We start from the raw sequence: 12,711 nt of genomic DNA, 5'->3' as shown, positions 1-12,711 counted from the left end.
AGTGGCTGCAGGTTTGGATACGATGACTAATAAGATACGGATCAGAGTATAAAGGCTCAATAAATAGGTTTTAGAATTGGGGCCTGGATCCAATTTATTTTAGGAAATTCACATGCAGGTAATTCCTGTTCTGTTCTCTTTATCATTTTGATAACTCACTGCATAATCAACAGTGATGCGACTCCTCCTTCCGTGTGTCTGTCAAGATATCCTCATCCTGCACCTCGGAAATCCGCATTTACAATTCAGAGATACCTACAGTTTGCCTCTGCGGTGTCTTTTACCAAAAAAAAGACTTAATTAGATACAGTGCTGAAAATGGTATCAGCCTCTCTCAAGTAAGGTAATTTTTAGATCCACATTTCCACGGATCATGAATAATAATTTGACAGCAATAAATACCTTCTAATCACACTTGTCTGAAAAGATTATGATGGTTGAACATTCCTGTTACAATGTTCTTACAACATTATCGTTAGATAGTAAAGCTAATTCTCGCTAGAAAGAATTTTCTTCAAGCAAATCTTCCTCCCAGTTCAGGCTCCTTTCATCACTTCAACCTGTTTCTGGCAACAGCTTACAGCACCAAGAAGGTGGCTGAACAGCCACTCTGTCACCTTCAGAGAGCTCTGACAACACCAGTCCACCTTGACTGCCTGGAACCAAGTCTCCAGCTCCTCCCGTCCCCTTCCCCTGCCTCTCTAAGGTCCTGGCAGGACTGGCTGCATAATTTGTGGGACCCAGTGCAAAAGGGAACAGTGAGGCCCCTTATTCAAAAATGTCTAAGAATTTCAAGATGGCGACAGCACAACATGAAACCAAGCACGGGCCCTGCGGAGCACAGACTCCCGTGTGACTGAGCTGACCGTGTGCCCATGAAGCCCTAGCTGAACTGCCAAACCTCTCAACCAGCCTGCCCCCAACCAGGTCCCTCAAGTCCACACACTGCGCTGCCTTCCAGCCAACTTCTGGTTCATTCCCTCACCTGGAAATGTCCACAGAACCTCAGTGGAAATCGATCTCTCTGGAAACAGCGTCTCTCCTGCAGCCTTCTTCGGTGTAGAGAAACTTTTCTCCTATCAGGCCCTGAAAAGGCTTGGCTATTTTCTGAGCTTATTGATTTTTTTTTTTTTAAGTAAGCTTTACGCCCAACATGGGGCTTGAACTCATGACCTGAGATCAAGAATCGCACGCTCCACTGACTAAACCAGTCAGGCGCCCCTTAACTTATTGATTCTTTTAGAATCATTGTCTGTTCACCTTAAAGTGCTTCTTTCTAAGATTCACTCTATCCTTACATACTACCCCTCTTCTCCCAGCCGGGTCACTCTCCTCTTTCATCAAAGTTAGGGACTAAGATCACAGTCGTCCCCATGGTCTGAGGACATCAGCAACACTGGGTTACCCCCCTCTCTGAAAGTGTGAAGTGCCTTGACTCCAGGACCCCACAAACCTCCACCACGTTTTACTGGAGTTACCGCCCCCTGGTTTGCCGCCACCAAGACTGGCTCCACGCTAAGTCGTAAGTCCTAACATCACAGCCCGTGACGACAAAAACATCGTGTTCTACCTCCTAAAGCATACTTAGAGAGCAACAGGGCAAATAAGTCTTCCTCCAAGACTGTTTATTGAGTTGGCCAGGATTAGTGACAGAGAACACTCTCCACACCAAGTCAGCAGTCCACAGCTTCTCGGTGACGCATGCTTCCACTTTGGAACTATTTCTAAACAACGGTAACATTTCGCAAGGTTCAAACCCCATGCAACACGTATTCCTGATTCCACTGAAAAGACCCGAGAAATCATAGAAACCAAATAAACAAATACAGACAATTTTAAACTTAAGATGTTCTGCCTTCTCCCCACATCTTGTCATAAGGGATATCTTAGGTATTTCAGTCCTTCTGGTTAGCTAAGGAGTATGTCTTGAACAACCCTGAAATCTATCACTCAGAAAATCGAAAGATTTCTCCAAACACTGAATTCACACATTCATCGTGCATACATGAAAGTTATCACTTGCAAGTTTTTGGCTGTTTTTTGTTTTTTTTTTAACATGAGTTGGATATACTGTGATATTAGCTTTCTCATTCTCGATGTCTATACATTTTCAGCACACACTTCCCTTTTTACTTTGCAGTGTTGATTTCAAAGCCGCTGGGGCAGAGGAGACAAGCAAAAAGTTACCGGGACAACATCTAATTTGATCCAGATATCAATTACTGAGTGGATATCATGTGCTAAGCACAAGTCTACTATTAAACAAAAAAATTATGGCTGAACTCTCTGGAAGGGGTGGGGGGAGGGGAAGCAATATGATTTACACAATCAATTTGTTTTCATCATTGCCCATTTTTCCTGTCTTATCTGTATGAGTTCTCAGCGATTCAAAACATTTCTACAACCAGACACAGATGGAAAGAGACAGGGACACACACGTATAGAGATTTCTATCAGTAGCAAAATGAATTTGAATCTGTTGCAATTTTTAAAGTTTTTGAAATCTCTCTAGAACTTCCATATGGCCCTTTGTACTGAATACCAATCCCACCGGCCAGCCTTTCCAGCCAGTGCCTGGATCTACACAAAATCACTTCGACTTATCTGCCACTATCTCACATTGAGGAACTGCACTCATTACACGCTCTTGACCATACCTCTCATCATTTTTGCTTTTCACGTGCAGATGGTCTCGGACCTACCATGGTTCAACGTAATGATATTTAGACGTTACGAAGGTGTGAAAGAATTTTGAATTTGGATCACGTCCAGGGCTGGCGACACGCAGTTCACCCTCTCGTGATGCTGGGGCAGCAGACGCAGCCCCCACGCAGCCACGCCATCGTGAGCAGAGACAACCGAGATGCTGACAACCATTCTGCACCCAGGTAACCATTCTGTGCGTGTCGTTTTCAGTAGAGAATTCAATAAATTACAGGAGGTAGTCAACATTTTATTAGGAAATGAGCTTTGCGTTCAATGATTTTTGCCCAACTGTAGGCTAATGTCCATGGTCTGAGCACATTTAAGGCAGGCTAGACTCAGCTATAATGTTCAGTAGGTTAGACGTATCAAATGCATTTTGACTTAACGATATTTTCAATTTGCGTGGTTTATCCAGACATAACCCCATCGTAAGTCAAAAAAGATCTGTATCTTCTCCCTGGTAAATACTTGTACTGCAGATTACCTTGCCATACAGAAATGACCCAGAACATCTAAAGTTGAATTATGGTTATTATTATTGCCACCTGCCTTCCAAACACACATATCTTCCAGCCAATTGAACCAAACTCTAATTATAAAACCGGCTATTTCTAAAGAGATTCAGATGTACCATTGGTGCATTTCCAGAAAATTTTAAATCCTAATCAAACTTTTATCCTTTTAAGTGAATGTAAACTCTGCCCCTTCAGCTGCAATATTGGTTTGCTTCACTTTGGATCACCAAGATTTTGTTAGGCAACACTCTATTCCGGGTACTGTGCTTGGAAATGTACATGTAATGTTTAATGACATAGTAACTACACTTGTTTAATGTAATTTAATTAAACATGTAATGTTTAATAACATAGTGCCAGACAACCCACTTAAATGAGATTGAGGGTGTTCAGAGCATTGTATAGAGTCACGGTGGGGGCTACCAACAGCCTGAATAGAACTGGAATAGTACTCCAATATGGGGTACTCAGCACAGGATCTGAGTCTTGACGGATTGTGGGGGGAGGTGGGCTGAGACATTAATCATAATCGATTAATTATTCACTGAAGATCTACCATACCCCCAGGGTGGTGCCATGCCAGAGTTGGTCTATGAACTAGATACTGTCCCTAGTCAATAGCCAAATTCAAGAGGGTAATGCAGTCAAAAGAGAAGTATGATGGGGAAGTCCAGTGAGCTGTGGGACCATCTCAGAGAAGCACCCCAAAGTAGGAAACAGCATGAACAATCTGGAGGAGGAACGAAAATAGCTCTTTGGGGAATTACACATCATTTGGCATGGAAGGCCTTTCTGAGCAGGAGAGTTTCAAGCTGATACCTCAGGGAAAACCTTTCTGGGTGCAACATCCAAGTTCCAGTTGGGAAGGCTCTGTCCCAGTGCTCTCCATACTGGTTGGCTGGGATTTTTCTCAGAGGGGCTCACAGATCAAAGACATCTGTAAAGAATTCCTCACCCATCTGCCTTCACCCTGTCATGCAAGATTCTGATTCATTATAAATTGGGTTCTATTATTGCAGAAACAAAACAAAAATCTCACTGGTAACTTTACTACAGAATTTTTTAGAATTTTTGAATGAACCAGTCCTGTGTGGTACATTTGCTCAAAAATGAAAACTCACTCCCTTCAGTTTCTGGTGACCTTCTGAGAAATGCCACAATGTGCACTTTTACCCCCTAAGCCATGCACGCAGGCAATCCAAATAAAAATATACCCGCAGTATAGATCAAGGTTAAGATTTTCATTCAAGATTCAGATGGATACTCTATTAATGATAAAAAATGCTGGACTCAGACTTTCCAGTTATGGATAACATGATTCTCACAGACAAAAGAAATGTTGGATTTTACCAAGCAAAATTGGGCCACAAATTTGACTTTCGGGGCACCAGGGTGGCTCAGTCGGTTAAACATCCAACTTTGGCTCAGGTCATGATTTCACTGCTCATGAGTTCAAGCCCTGCGTCGGGCTCTGTACTGACAGCTCAGAGCCTGGAGCCTGCTTCGGATTCTGTGTCTCCCTCTCTCTGCTCCTCCCCTGCTCACGCTCAGTCTCTCTCTGTCTCTCAAAAATAAGTAAAACATTTAAAAAAATTGAATTAGGGGCGCCTGGGTGGCTCAGTCGGTTAAGTGTCCGACTTCGGCTCAGGTCACGATCTCGCGGTATGTGGGTTCGAGCCCCGCGTCGGGCTCTGTGCTGACTGCTCAGAGCCTGGAGCCTGTTTCAGATTCTGTGTCTCCCTCTCTCTCTGACCCTCCCCCGTTCATGCTCTGTCTCTCTCTGTCTCAAAAATAAATAAACGTTAAAAAAAAATTTTTTTTTAATTGAATTAATTACATCCTTGGAAAAATTTAAAGGAGTCATGGTTTCCAGGCAACAGAAACCCTACTTCTAGCACTTTCTAGCATTGTCCTCAGACTGCAGAATGGCTAGACTCTCCTCCTCAATGACATGATCACTTGGGTCCATCTTGCTCATTCAATTGCCTCTGCTTCCTGCTGTACCATCCTGTATCAATGTCCCCTGTTCCCCATCACCCAAGAAACTCCCAGGGACAGTCCCTGGAGAGGGCACATTTTCTTCTGCTATAATTCATTTCTTGCCAGCATTTGGCCTTACAGCTTTCCCCTTATACCTTCCAGGAAAGCAAAGGAGGGTAGAGTAACCTGGTGGATGCCCAGATGCTCCGGAGTGGGTGGGCAGGGAAAGTGTAGACAACTTCCACATATCTATCCACCATGTTTGCTCTTTAATACCTAAATCAGTTTTAAAATAAAATCTTTCTTGGGGCGCCTGGGTGTCTCAGCTGGTTAAGCGTCTGACTCTGGAATTTGGCTCAGGTCACAATCTCACGGTTCGTGAGATCGAACCCTGCACCAGGCTCTGTGCTGACAGTGCGGAGCCTGCCTGAAATTCTCTCTCTCCCTCTCTCTCTCTGCACCACCCTCTCAAAAGAAGTAAATAAACTTTAAAATAAAATGAAATCTTTCTTTAGACGTTTCCTCCACAGTCCTAATATACACATCACAACAAATACTCTGAGCACAAGAGCCCAGATATATGCCCATTTCACAGATGGGAAAAATGAGTCTCCGTGAGCTTCAGCATCTCCTCAAATTTAATGAAAGGAATAAATGTACATGAAGTTACATAGGAGAGGAAAAGACCAACAACAGCTGGCCTGTGACTCTTTTCAAAATACACTATTTTCTCCTCAATTTAAAAGATACTAAGATGTTGAAAAGCTGCTACTGTGGTTATTTTCTAATTACTACTGCTTCTCCCAGCTCCTGAAGCTTGAAAGACGTGTATAGTGAAGTCCAATGAACAGCCAATTCAGACACCAGACTTTCTCGTAAGAGCAGGAAGTGATTAAAATTTAAGCTTCTAATAAAAATGCAACCATAACCACTTTGATTAATTTCTTCAATTGTGTGAAAGATACATGCTGATTATTGTAAATGATCGAGCAATATGTAAAAAGACAGAGTAAAAATGAAAAGACTTTGTCTCCTTTCCCCAACCTGAGTCACTGTTAAAAATTTTTCTCTAGCCATCAAGATTTTCTCTGCTTTTGAAAACGTTTCTCTCTTTCCCTCGTCTCATCTATCTACCTTACTGTACTAAATACACTACACTCTAACATACTTTTGATATTTACCAATATGTCATGAACAGATTTCCGTATCTGCTGTGGCTCAGTATTTTTGATAGCTACCTGATGTCCACCATGCAAAGACCTGTCTTCATGTCAAACTAGAATCCACCAGCTCAAAGAAAGTGTTGCCCATTTCTAACATATTTCACTTAAGCTTCACTGGGGTCTGCTGCTGTCACATTAAAAGAATTTGGATTTCATACCCCATTCAAGAGGGTTTGGTTACCATCCTGAGCTCCTTCTCAAGAGCTCATTTATTAGCGGTCAGAACATAAAACCCTGGACAGTATTTCAGCAAAACCTATGTGATTCTGTTTCCGAATCCATAAATATCATAATTTATTTTTTTAAGTTTATTCATTTATTTTGAGTGAGAGAGAATATGAGCAGGGGAGGGGCAGAGAGAGAGGGAGAGAGAGAATCCCAAGCAGACTCTGAACCGTCAGCACAGAGACCAATGTGGGAGTCGAATTCACAAACTCAGACCATGACCCTGAGCCAAAATCAGGAGTCAGACATTTAAGCGACTGAGCCACTCCGGAGTTAAATCTGAGTTTTCGTCTATTTGCCCTCCCAAGACTAAATGCCTGGGGTGCAGATCCAGTTACCTGCTGTCAATATTTCCCCCCTGTCTCTCACAGGAGTTGACACCTGCCATATGTTTGATATGTGAATTATTTAATGAAGGGCAGGTAAACAAGCTAATGGGAGGCATTGGTTGAAAGTGTGAAAATTAGATAAAACTAAAGATTTTATATGATAAAATACACTAAAACCTTCTTCGCAAATGTTTACCTGTAATCCAATGGCATTTGTTCATCTCCAGCATCAAAGTTCTCCTGGCACTTCTGAGAGAAATGTACCGAAATCTACACTTGGAATGAGTTCACTCAGCGTTAACGAAGTTAAACGAACAAAACTCCGGAAATCTCAACAATCTCCGCAGCTTATTCTCGGTGGCCCACACAAACATATGCTGCCTTTTTTCCCCAAAGACGTTGATCTGAGCATCTATAATTAGAGCTTCAGTGCTGATAACACATCAGGCTTCCTAACGCAGGATGCCCCCAAGGTGGGGCAAACAGCAGACAGGCTCAGTTGACATTTCAGATGCCTAAATTGCCTTTTTCAATACCTACGGCATGTTGAAACCCTGTAATTTTCTCCCTCTGGCAACCTGCAATTTTTCATTTGCTTTTATTTACTCGGGAACCCCAGCAAAAGGGGACTCAGCACCATGCCCGTAGCCGGTTAGCTGTCACCGGGCTTTCTCATGCCCACTCCTCCTGCGTCTGCCCTTTATCTGAGGCTCACAGCCGTGCCTCACGGTAGAGAAACGCTACATACGTGCACTGAGTGCGAAGTTGATGCAGCATTTCCCTCTATCTTATCGCTTTAATCCTCTCCTTTCTTTTTTCCTTCTGATTCCACCATTTCTGAATCTTTATACTCTGTGACCTGGGCCTCAAATAACTAACTTCACATTAGCCAAAGAGATCCTCACGTCCTTGGAGCCCAAGCATGCATGCATGCATTCGTTCATTCATGGATAATGGATTGAGTATTTCCTATACATCACACGCCAAGGACATGAAAGTATCTAAGACAGTCACAGGTTTTGAAAATTCAGGCTAGCAGAGAGAAAAGGCATATCATCCATTAATGAGAACCCATCGTGACAAGATCGCTAGAAGCCAGGACGGTGCGCTAGGAGATCTTCGATAAAAGGGTAATTAAGTCTGATCAGGAGGGTGGACAAAGGTGTCAGAATGTTCTCCCCAGGCAGGCGTGGCCTCCTTATCTTTCTCTTTCACTGTTTTCTGTTTACCCGTATTCTGGGTCTTCTCCAATCGGTGTTTGTTTTTCTCTCTCCCTCAGAAAACTAAACTCCATATGGGCACAGAATGTGTTCTGAGCCTTCGCACCCCTAATACCTATCACAGCATCAGTTATTAATTAAGTAGTTAACGCATCAACTTTCCTACTCAACAAACCTACTGAGCGTCCTCTGCGTGCTGGGCACCCCCCAGGCCCGGCAGATAAAATAGGCTGAGGAGAATATGCCCAGTGCCTGCTCTCAGGGAGCACACAGTCTAATAAACAGAACATTATCGTCGGGTCCGTAGTCTGTTTGGTGGCACCAGAAAGAAACCAGCAGTCAGTTGAAAGTCAGGTTGGTCGTGGAGTCGTGACGGCAGGCTGCTACATCCTCCAGGGCAAGCCAGGGGAGCCTGTTGTGTTAGAGGACTTCTGAATAGAGACCCAAGCAAATGAAGGCATGGGCTGCGTGGACACCTGCGGAGCAATGTTCCAAGTGGAAAGGACTGGAGCAGGGAGCACCTGTGAACATGGTGGGCACAGCAAGGAGCCACGAGAACAAGAGGGGAGTAGCTGGGGCGGGGCCACAGCGGAGCAGGTCACGGGATGGCTCTACGTAGGACTTTGGGTTTTTCTTGGAGCGGGAAGGAAAGCGTCTGGGATATTCGGATGGATGAGTGACGCTGATCGGGCTTCTGCGTGGGAACAGACTTCAGGGTAGGCGAGGAGGGTTGGGGAGAGGAGAGATGATGCTCCCTACCCAGGGAAAGGATGATGGTTTAAGAGAGGGTGGCCGTGGTCCGGGGGAAGGGAGACAATGGCATCTGGCTGTGTGTCAGATGTCCAGAAAGCAACCGCTGATTTGCCGAAGGCTAGGATGCACTTTCATGGGCTCGTTACCCTCAAGTGCATAACATATATAAAGAAGTGGCTGTTTCTTTCTCTCTCTCACAAAGACCCACACTCAGTAATAATGCATTCTTGGCAATATTAACAATGCACTGACGTGATTTGTTCGCAGAACAGGTCTTCCAGCACTCGGATTAGAATAACGGTGTGTTCTCTGAAAACTTTAAACGAACAGCTTGCAGGTGTCATTGGAAAACACACGACAAGAATGTTGTATTTGTCCTCAGAGGCCAGAGGGGAAGCTCTGTACTGTCTGCTACTATGTGACCCTGGCCAAAGTGTTTCATTCTCCTGTTTTCTCATTCCAACTAGGAAGGTAATAGAGGCATATTCCCAACCACACTGAGAATGAAAAATTAATTCATATGAAAATGCACCATAAATAATACAATATAATGTATATGTTGATCAATATCTAACATATCAGAGGCACATCGTGGCTTAAAAGTTATTTTCGTATCTATTTGATCATCATGACACACGCAGCGGTAGGTACACATCACAACAAATACTCTGAGCACAAGAGCCCAGATAATCTGCCCATTTCACAGATGGGAAAAATGAGTCTCCATGAGCTTCGGCATCTCCTCAAATTTAATAAAAGGAGTAAGTGTACATGCAGTTACATAGGAGAGGAAAAGACCAGAAGCATCTGGCCTGGGATCTAATCCTCTCCCGATCATCTTTTGATGGGGGACATAGAGACAGGGGTAGACACTCCCGAGGAAAGAGCGTAGAGCCTGGCCTGGTCTCTTTTGAACATGCTGATCACTGCACCTCCTGGTAGAGAGATAATCGTATCGTCCAAGGGGAGGATGCTTGTCTACAGAAAGCTGTTAGCAGCACGTCCCTGGCCTAGGATTATCATCACCATCAGACCCGGGACCCAGGGATTAATGAGGCAGGGCCCCACAGAAACATCACACAAGCCACGTAATGATCTGAGTATAAAATGGAGAGATTTCAAGACCAAAACACTGCAGAGAAGGAAAAAGTAATCTAGACATCTGTCTCAACCAACGCTGGAGAGAAACAGTTTACATTTCTTCTACAGACTGTCACCTATCAACAGTCTGAGTTATTTTTCCATGCTGCTGAGTGCATAAGAGGATTGTCTGTATCCCAGATATCCTGAGTCTTCTGTGGGTACAAGTTTCTCTTGTATGCACCGGTTCTCAGCCTAGGCTGTAAATTAGAATCAGCCGGGGGAGCCCAGAATCGCTACATCCCAGAAAAACTAAGTCAGAATCTCCAGACATGGGGCTACGGCTGGGAGGCAGGTGTCGGCCTTTTACAGCTCCCGGGTGATTCTAACGTGCAGTCAAGGCTGAGAACCCGTGCCGAGTCCTGAAGCTTCCGGCTGTTTGATGTATCGCCTTCTTTCACATAGTTCACAGTACCGCGAAGAAATACAGCTGATCTCTGACCTTGGTAGATGATCCTAAGTGAGGTTTTTCACATTATGTTAATTTTGATATTTTCCAAAATGAAGTCTTGAAGACCAGTGAATTGAAACCTTTCACTTAATTTTTACCTGAATCAGTAACAATTTCTTGCACAGGAACCTAATATTCTTGTGTTCATGCAATTATTTATTTGTTGATTGACTTATTCACTGCTTGGTCCCCAAAAGAATGCAGGTAAGCTTTATTCACATTTATGTGAACCTGGTCACCAGCAGAGTATCGAGAAAGTTCACGGCAGCAATAAAGGCAACTTGTAAAAGCAAGAGAATGATTGCCTAGGAGTCTCCAATGGATACAATACCATCTACTTCTTTTTCTACAGCATCTTCTTGAGGCCAGGAGTTCTGACTCCATGTATCAAAGATTAATTACAAACGTCAGTGCGGAAGTAAACACTGCAGGTCAATATCTGAGCCTGATCATTTGGAAACATCATGTGTTGACCAGCCTCTGGCACGTGTGCATTTGGCAACTGAGTTTGGAACCCAGGACTGAGTCTCCCCCCTGCATCCCCCCAGGCCTGCCCAGGCCATACGGTTCTCACCAGATGGAGCAGGGACCCTCCTGAGGAAACGGGGGTGTGCGGATCCGCGCCCTCCTTCAGGAGCCGGAGCGCTGCAGGACGGAAAGAGGAGAAGGCGGTTAGAGCACGTCTTTTATCCACCCCGTGAATACAAAACCTGTAGCGGTTCGTTCAGCTCTAAACTGCAAACAGCCACAAAAGCGAAAGAAGACACATTGATCGCCGTCTGACCTCAACTTCGTGTATGGAGGGCTGAGGGCATCTAACTGCACATTCAAACTTAATCCTCTATTTGTCCGTATAATTTCCTATCACAGCTGTGCAAATTATTCAGAAAAAGGAACACTTTTTTTAAAAAAAAAATTGTATTTACTTCAATTCAAGTTAGTCAACATACAGAGTGGTCTTGGTTTCAGGAGCAGAACCCCGTGATTCATCACTTCCAACGACACCCAGGGCTCCTGCCAACAGGTGCCCTCCTCAGTGCCTGTTGCCCATCCAGCCCATCCCCCCCCACCTCTCTCCAGCAACCCTCCGTTTGTTCTCTGTGTTTAAGAGTCTCTTATGGTTTGCCTCCTTCTCTGTTTTTATCTTATTTTTCCTTCCCTTCCCCTACATTCATCTGTTGTGTTGCTTGAATCCCACATATGAGTGAAATCACGTGATATTTATCTTTCTCTGACTGACATTTCATTCAGCACAATACATTCGAGTTCCATCCATGTTGTTGCAAATGGCAAGATTTCATTCTTTTCGATCGCCAAGTAATACTCCATTGCATATATATACCACATCTTCTTTATGTATTCACCAGGGGATGGACATCTGGGCTCTAACAAAGCCATACTTTGGCTATTGTTGATAGTGGTGCTATGAACATTGGGGTACATGTGCCAGTTCAGTTAACTTTATTTTTTAATCTCGTTAGGACCCATTGGTTTAAAATAAAGTTTATACTTTGCATGTTAAACCTCCTTTCATGTGACAGTAGTGTACCCATCATTCCAAGAAGCACTATGGGACAAGGCCATTTCTATCTAAATTACTAATGCCGGGGGTGCCTGGGTGGCTCAGTCAGTTAAGCGTCTGGCTTCGGCTCAGGTCATGATCTTGTGGTCTGTGGGTTCGAGCCCCATGTCGGGCTCTGTGCTGACAGCTCGGAGCCTGGAGCCTGCTTTGGATTCTGTGTCTCCCTCTCTCTCTGCCTCTCCCCTGCTCTCACTCTGTCTGTCTCTCTCTCTCTCAAAAATAAAACATTAAAAAAATTAAAAAAGAATAATGCCAAATAGGTCAAAACATATACCAATTATCACACTAAATGCACAGTTGGAAGGTGACCTGTGTTTCCATTTAACAGCAAAGGTGAATTCATTAGTACAAGGAACGCCCGGGACATAAGGAGACCTCTGCTTCTTCCACTGGCTCCAGGGCCAGCCTCGCAGAAAGGCTCATCAGCTCCCCAAAGCACTCTCGTGGTTTCCACAGTTAACAGCAGTATCACAGTCTCAATAAAAAGCCGTTAGTGCATTTTCCACAAAAACTATAATTAAAGCAACAGTGACTCTTTTTTTTCTATTGTAACATAGAACTGAATGAAATGGCTCAGATTCAAACTC

At 44.0% G+C, this 12,711-nt stretch overlaps 1 protein-coding gene across 4 annotated transcripts in view; it reads right to left on the bottom strand.

Annotated features, from left to right (window-relative positions):
* The window catches only part of MYO16 (myosin XVI), a 610,989-nt gene that overhangs the window by 405,008 nt on the left and 193,270 nt on the right, over positions 1–12,711 (bottom strand). For all 4 annotated transcript variants that reach the window (XR_006215346.1, XM_042980064.1, XM_042980054.1 and 1 more), the window contains exon 3: positions 11,117–11,187. Coding sequence is in view for 3 of the 4 variants with exons in the window: in XM_042980064.1 (XP_042835998.1) it covers positions 11,117–11,187 (71 nt within the window). In the remaining variant the exon portion in view is untranslated. The remainder of the gene's footprint in view (positions 1–11,116; positions 11,188–12,711) is intronic.

Source organism: Panthera tigris, chromosome A1, assembly GCF_018350195.1.
Source record: "Panthera tigris isolate Pti1 chromosome A1, P.tigris_Pti1_mat1.1, whole genome shotgun sequence".
In the NCBI taxonomy this organism is placed as follows: domain Eukaryota; kingdom Metazoa; phylum Chordata; class Mammalia; order Carnivora; family Felidae; genus Panthera; species Panthera tigris.
Note: the sequence above shows the minus strand (reverse complement) of the source record. Positions and strands in the feature narration are given on the sequence as shown.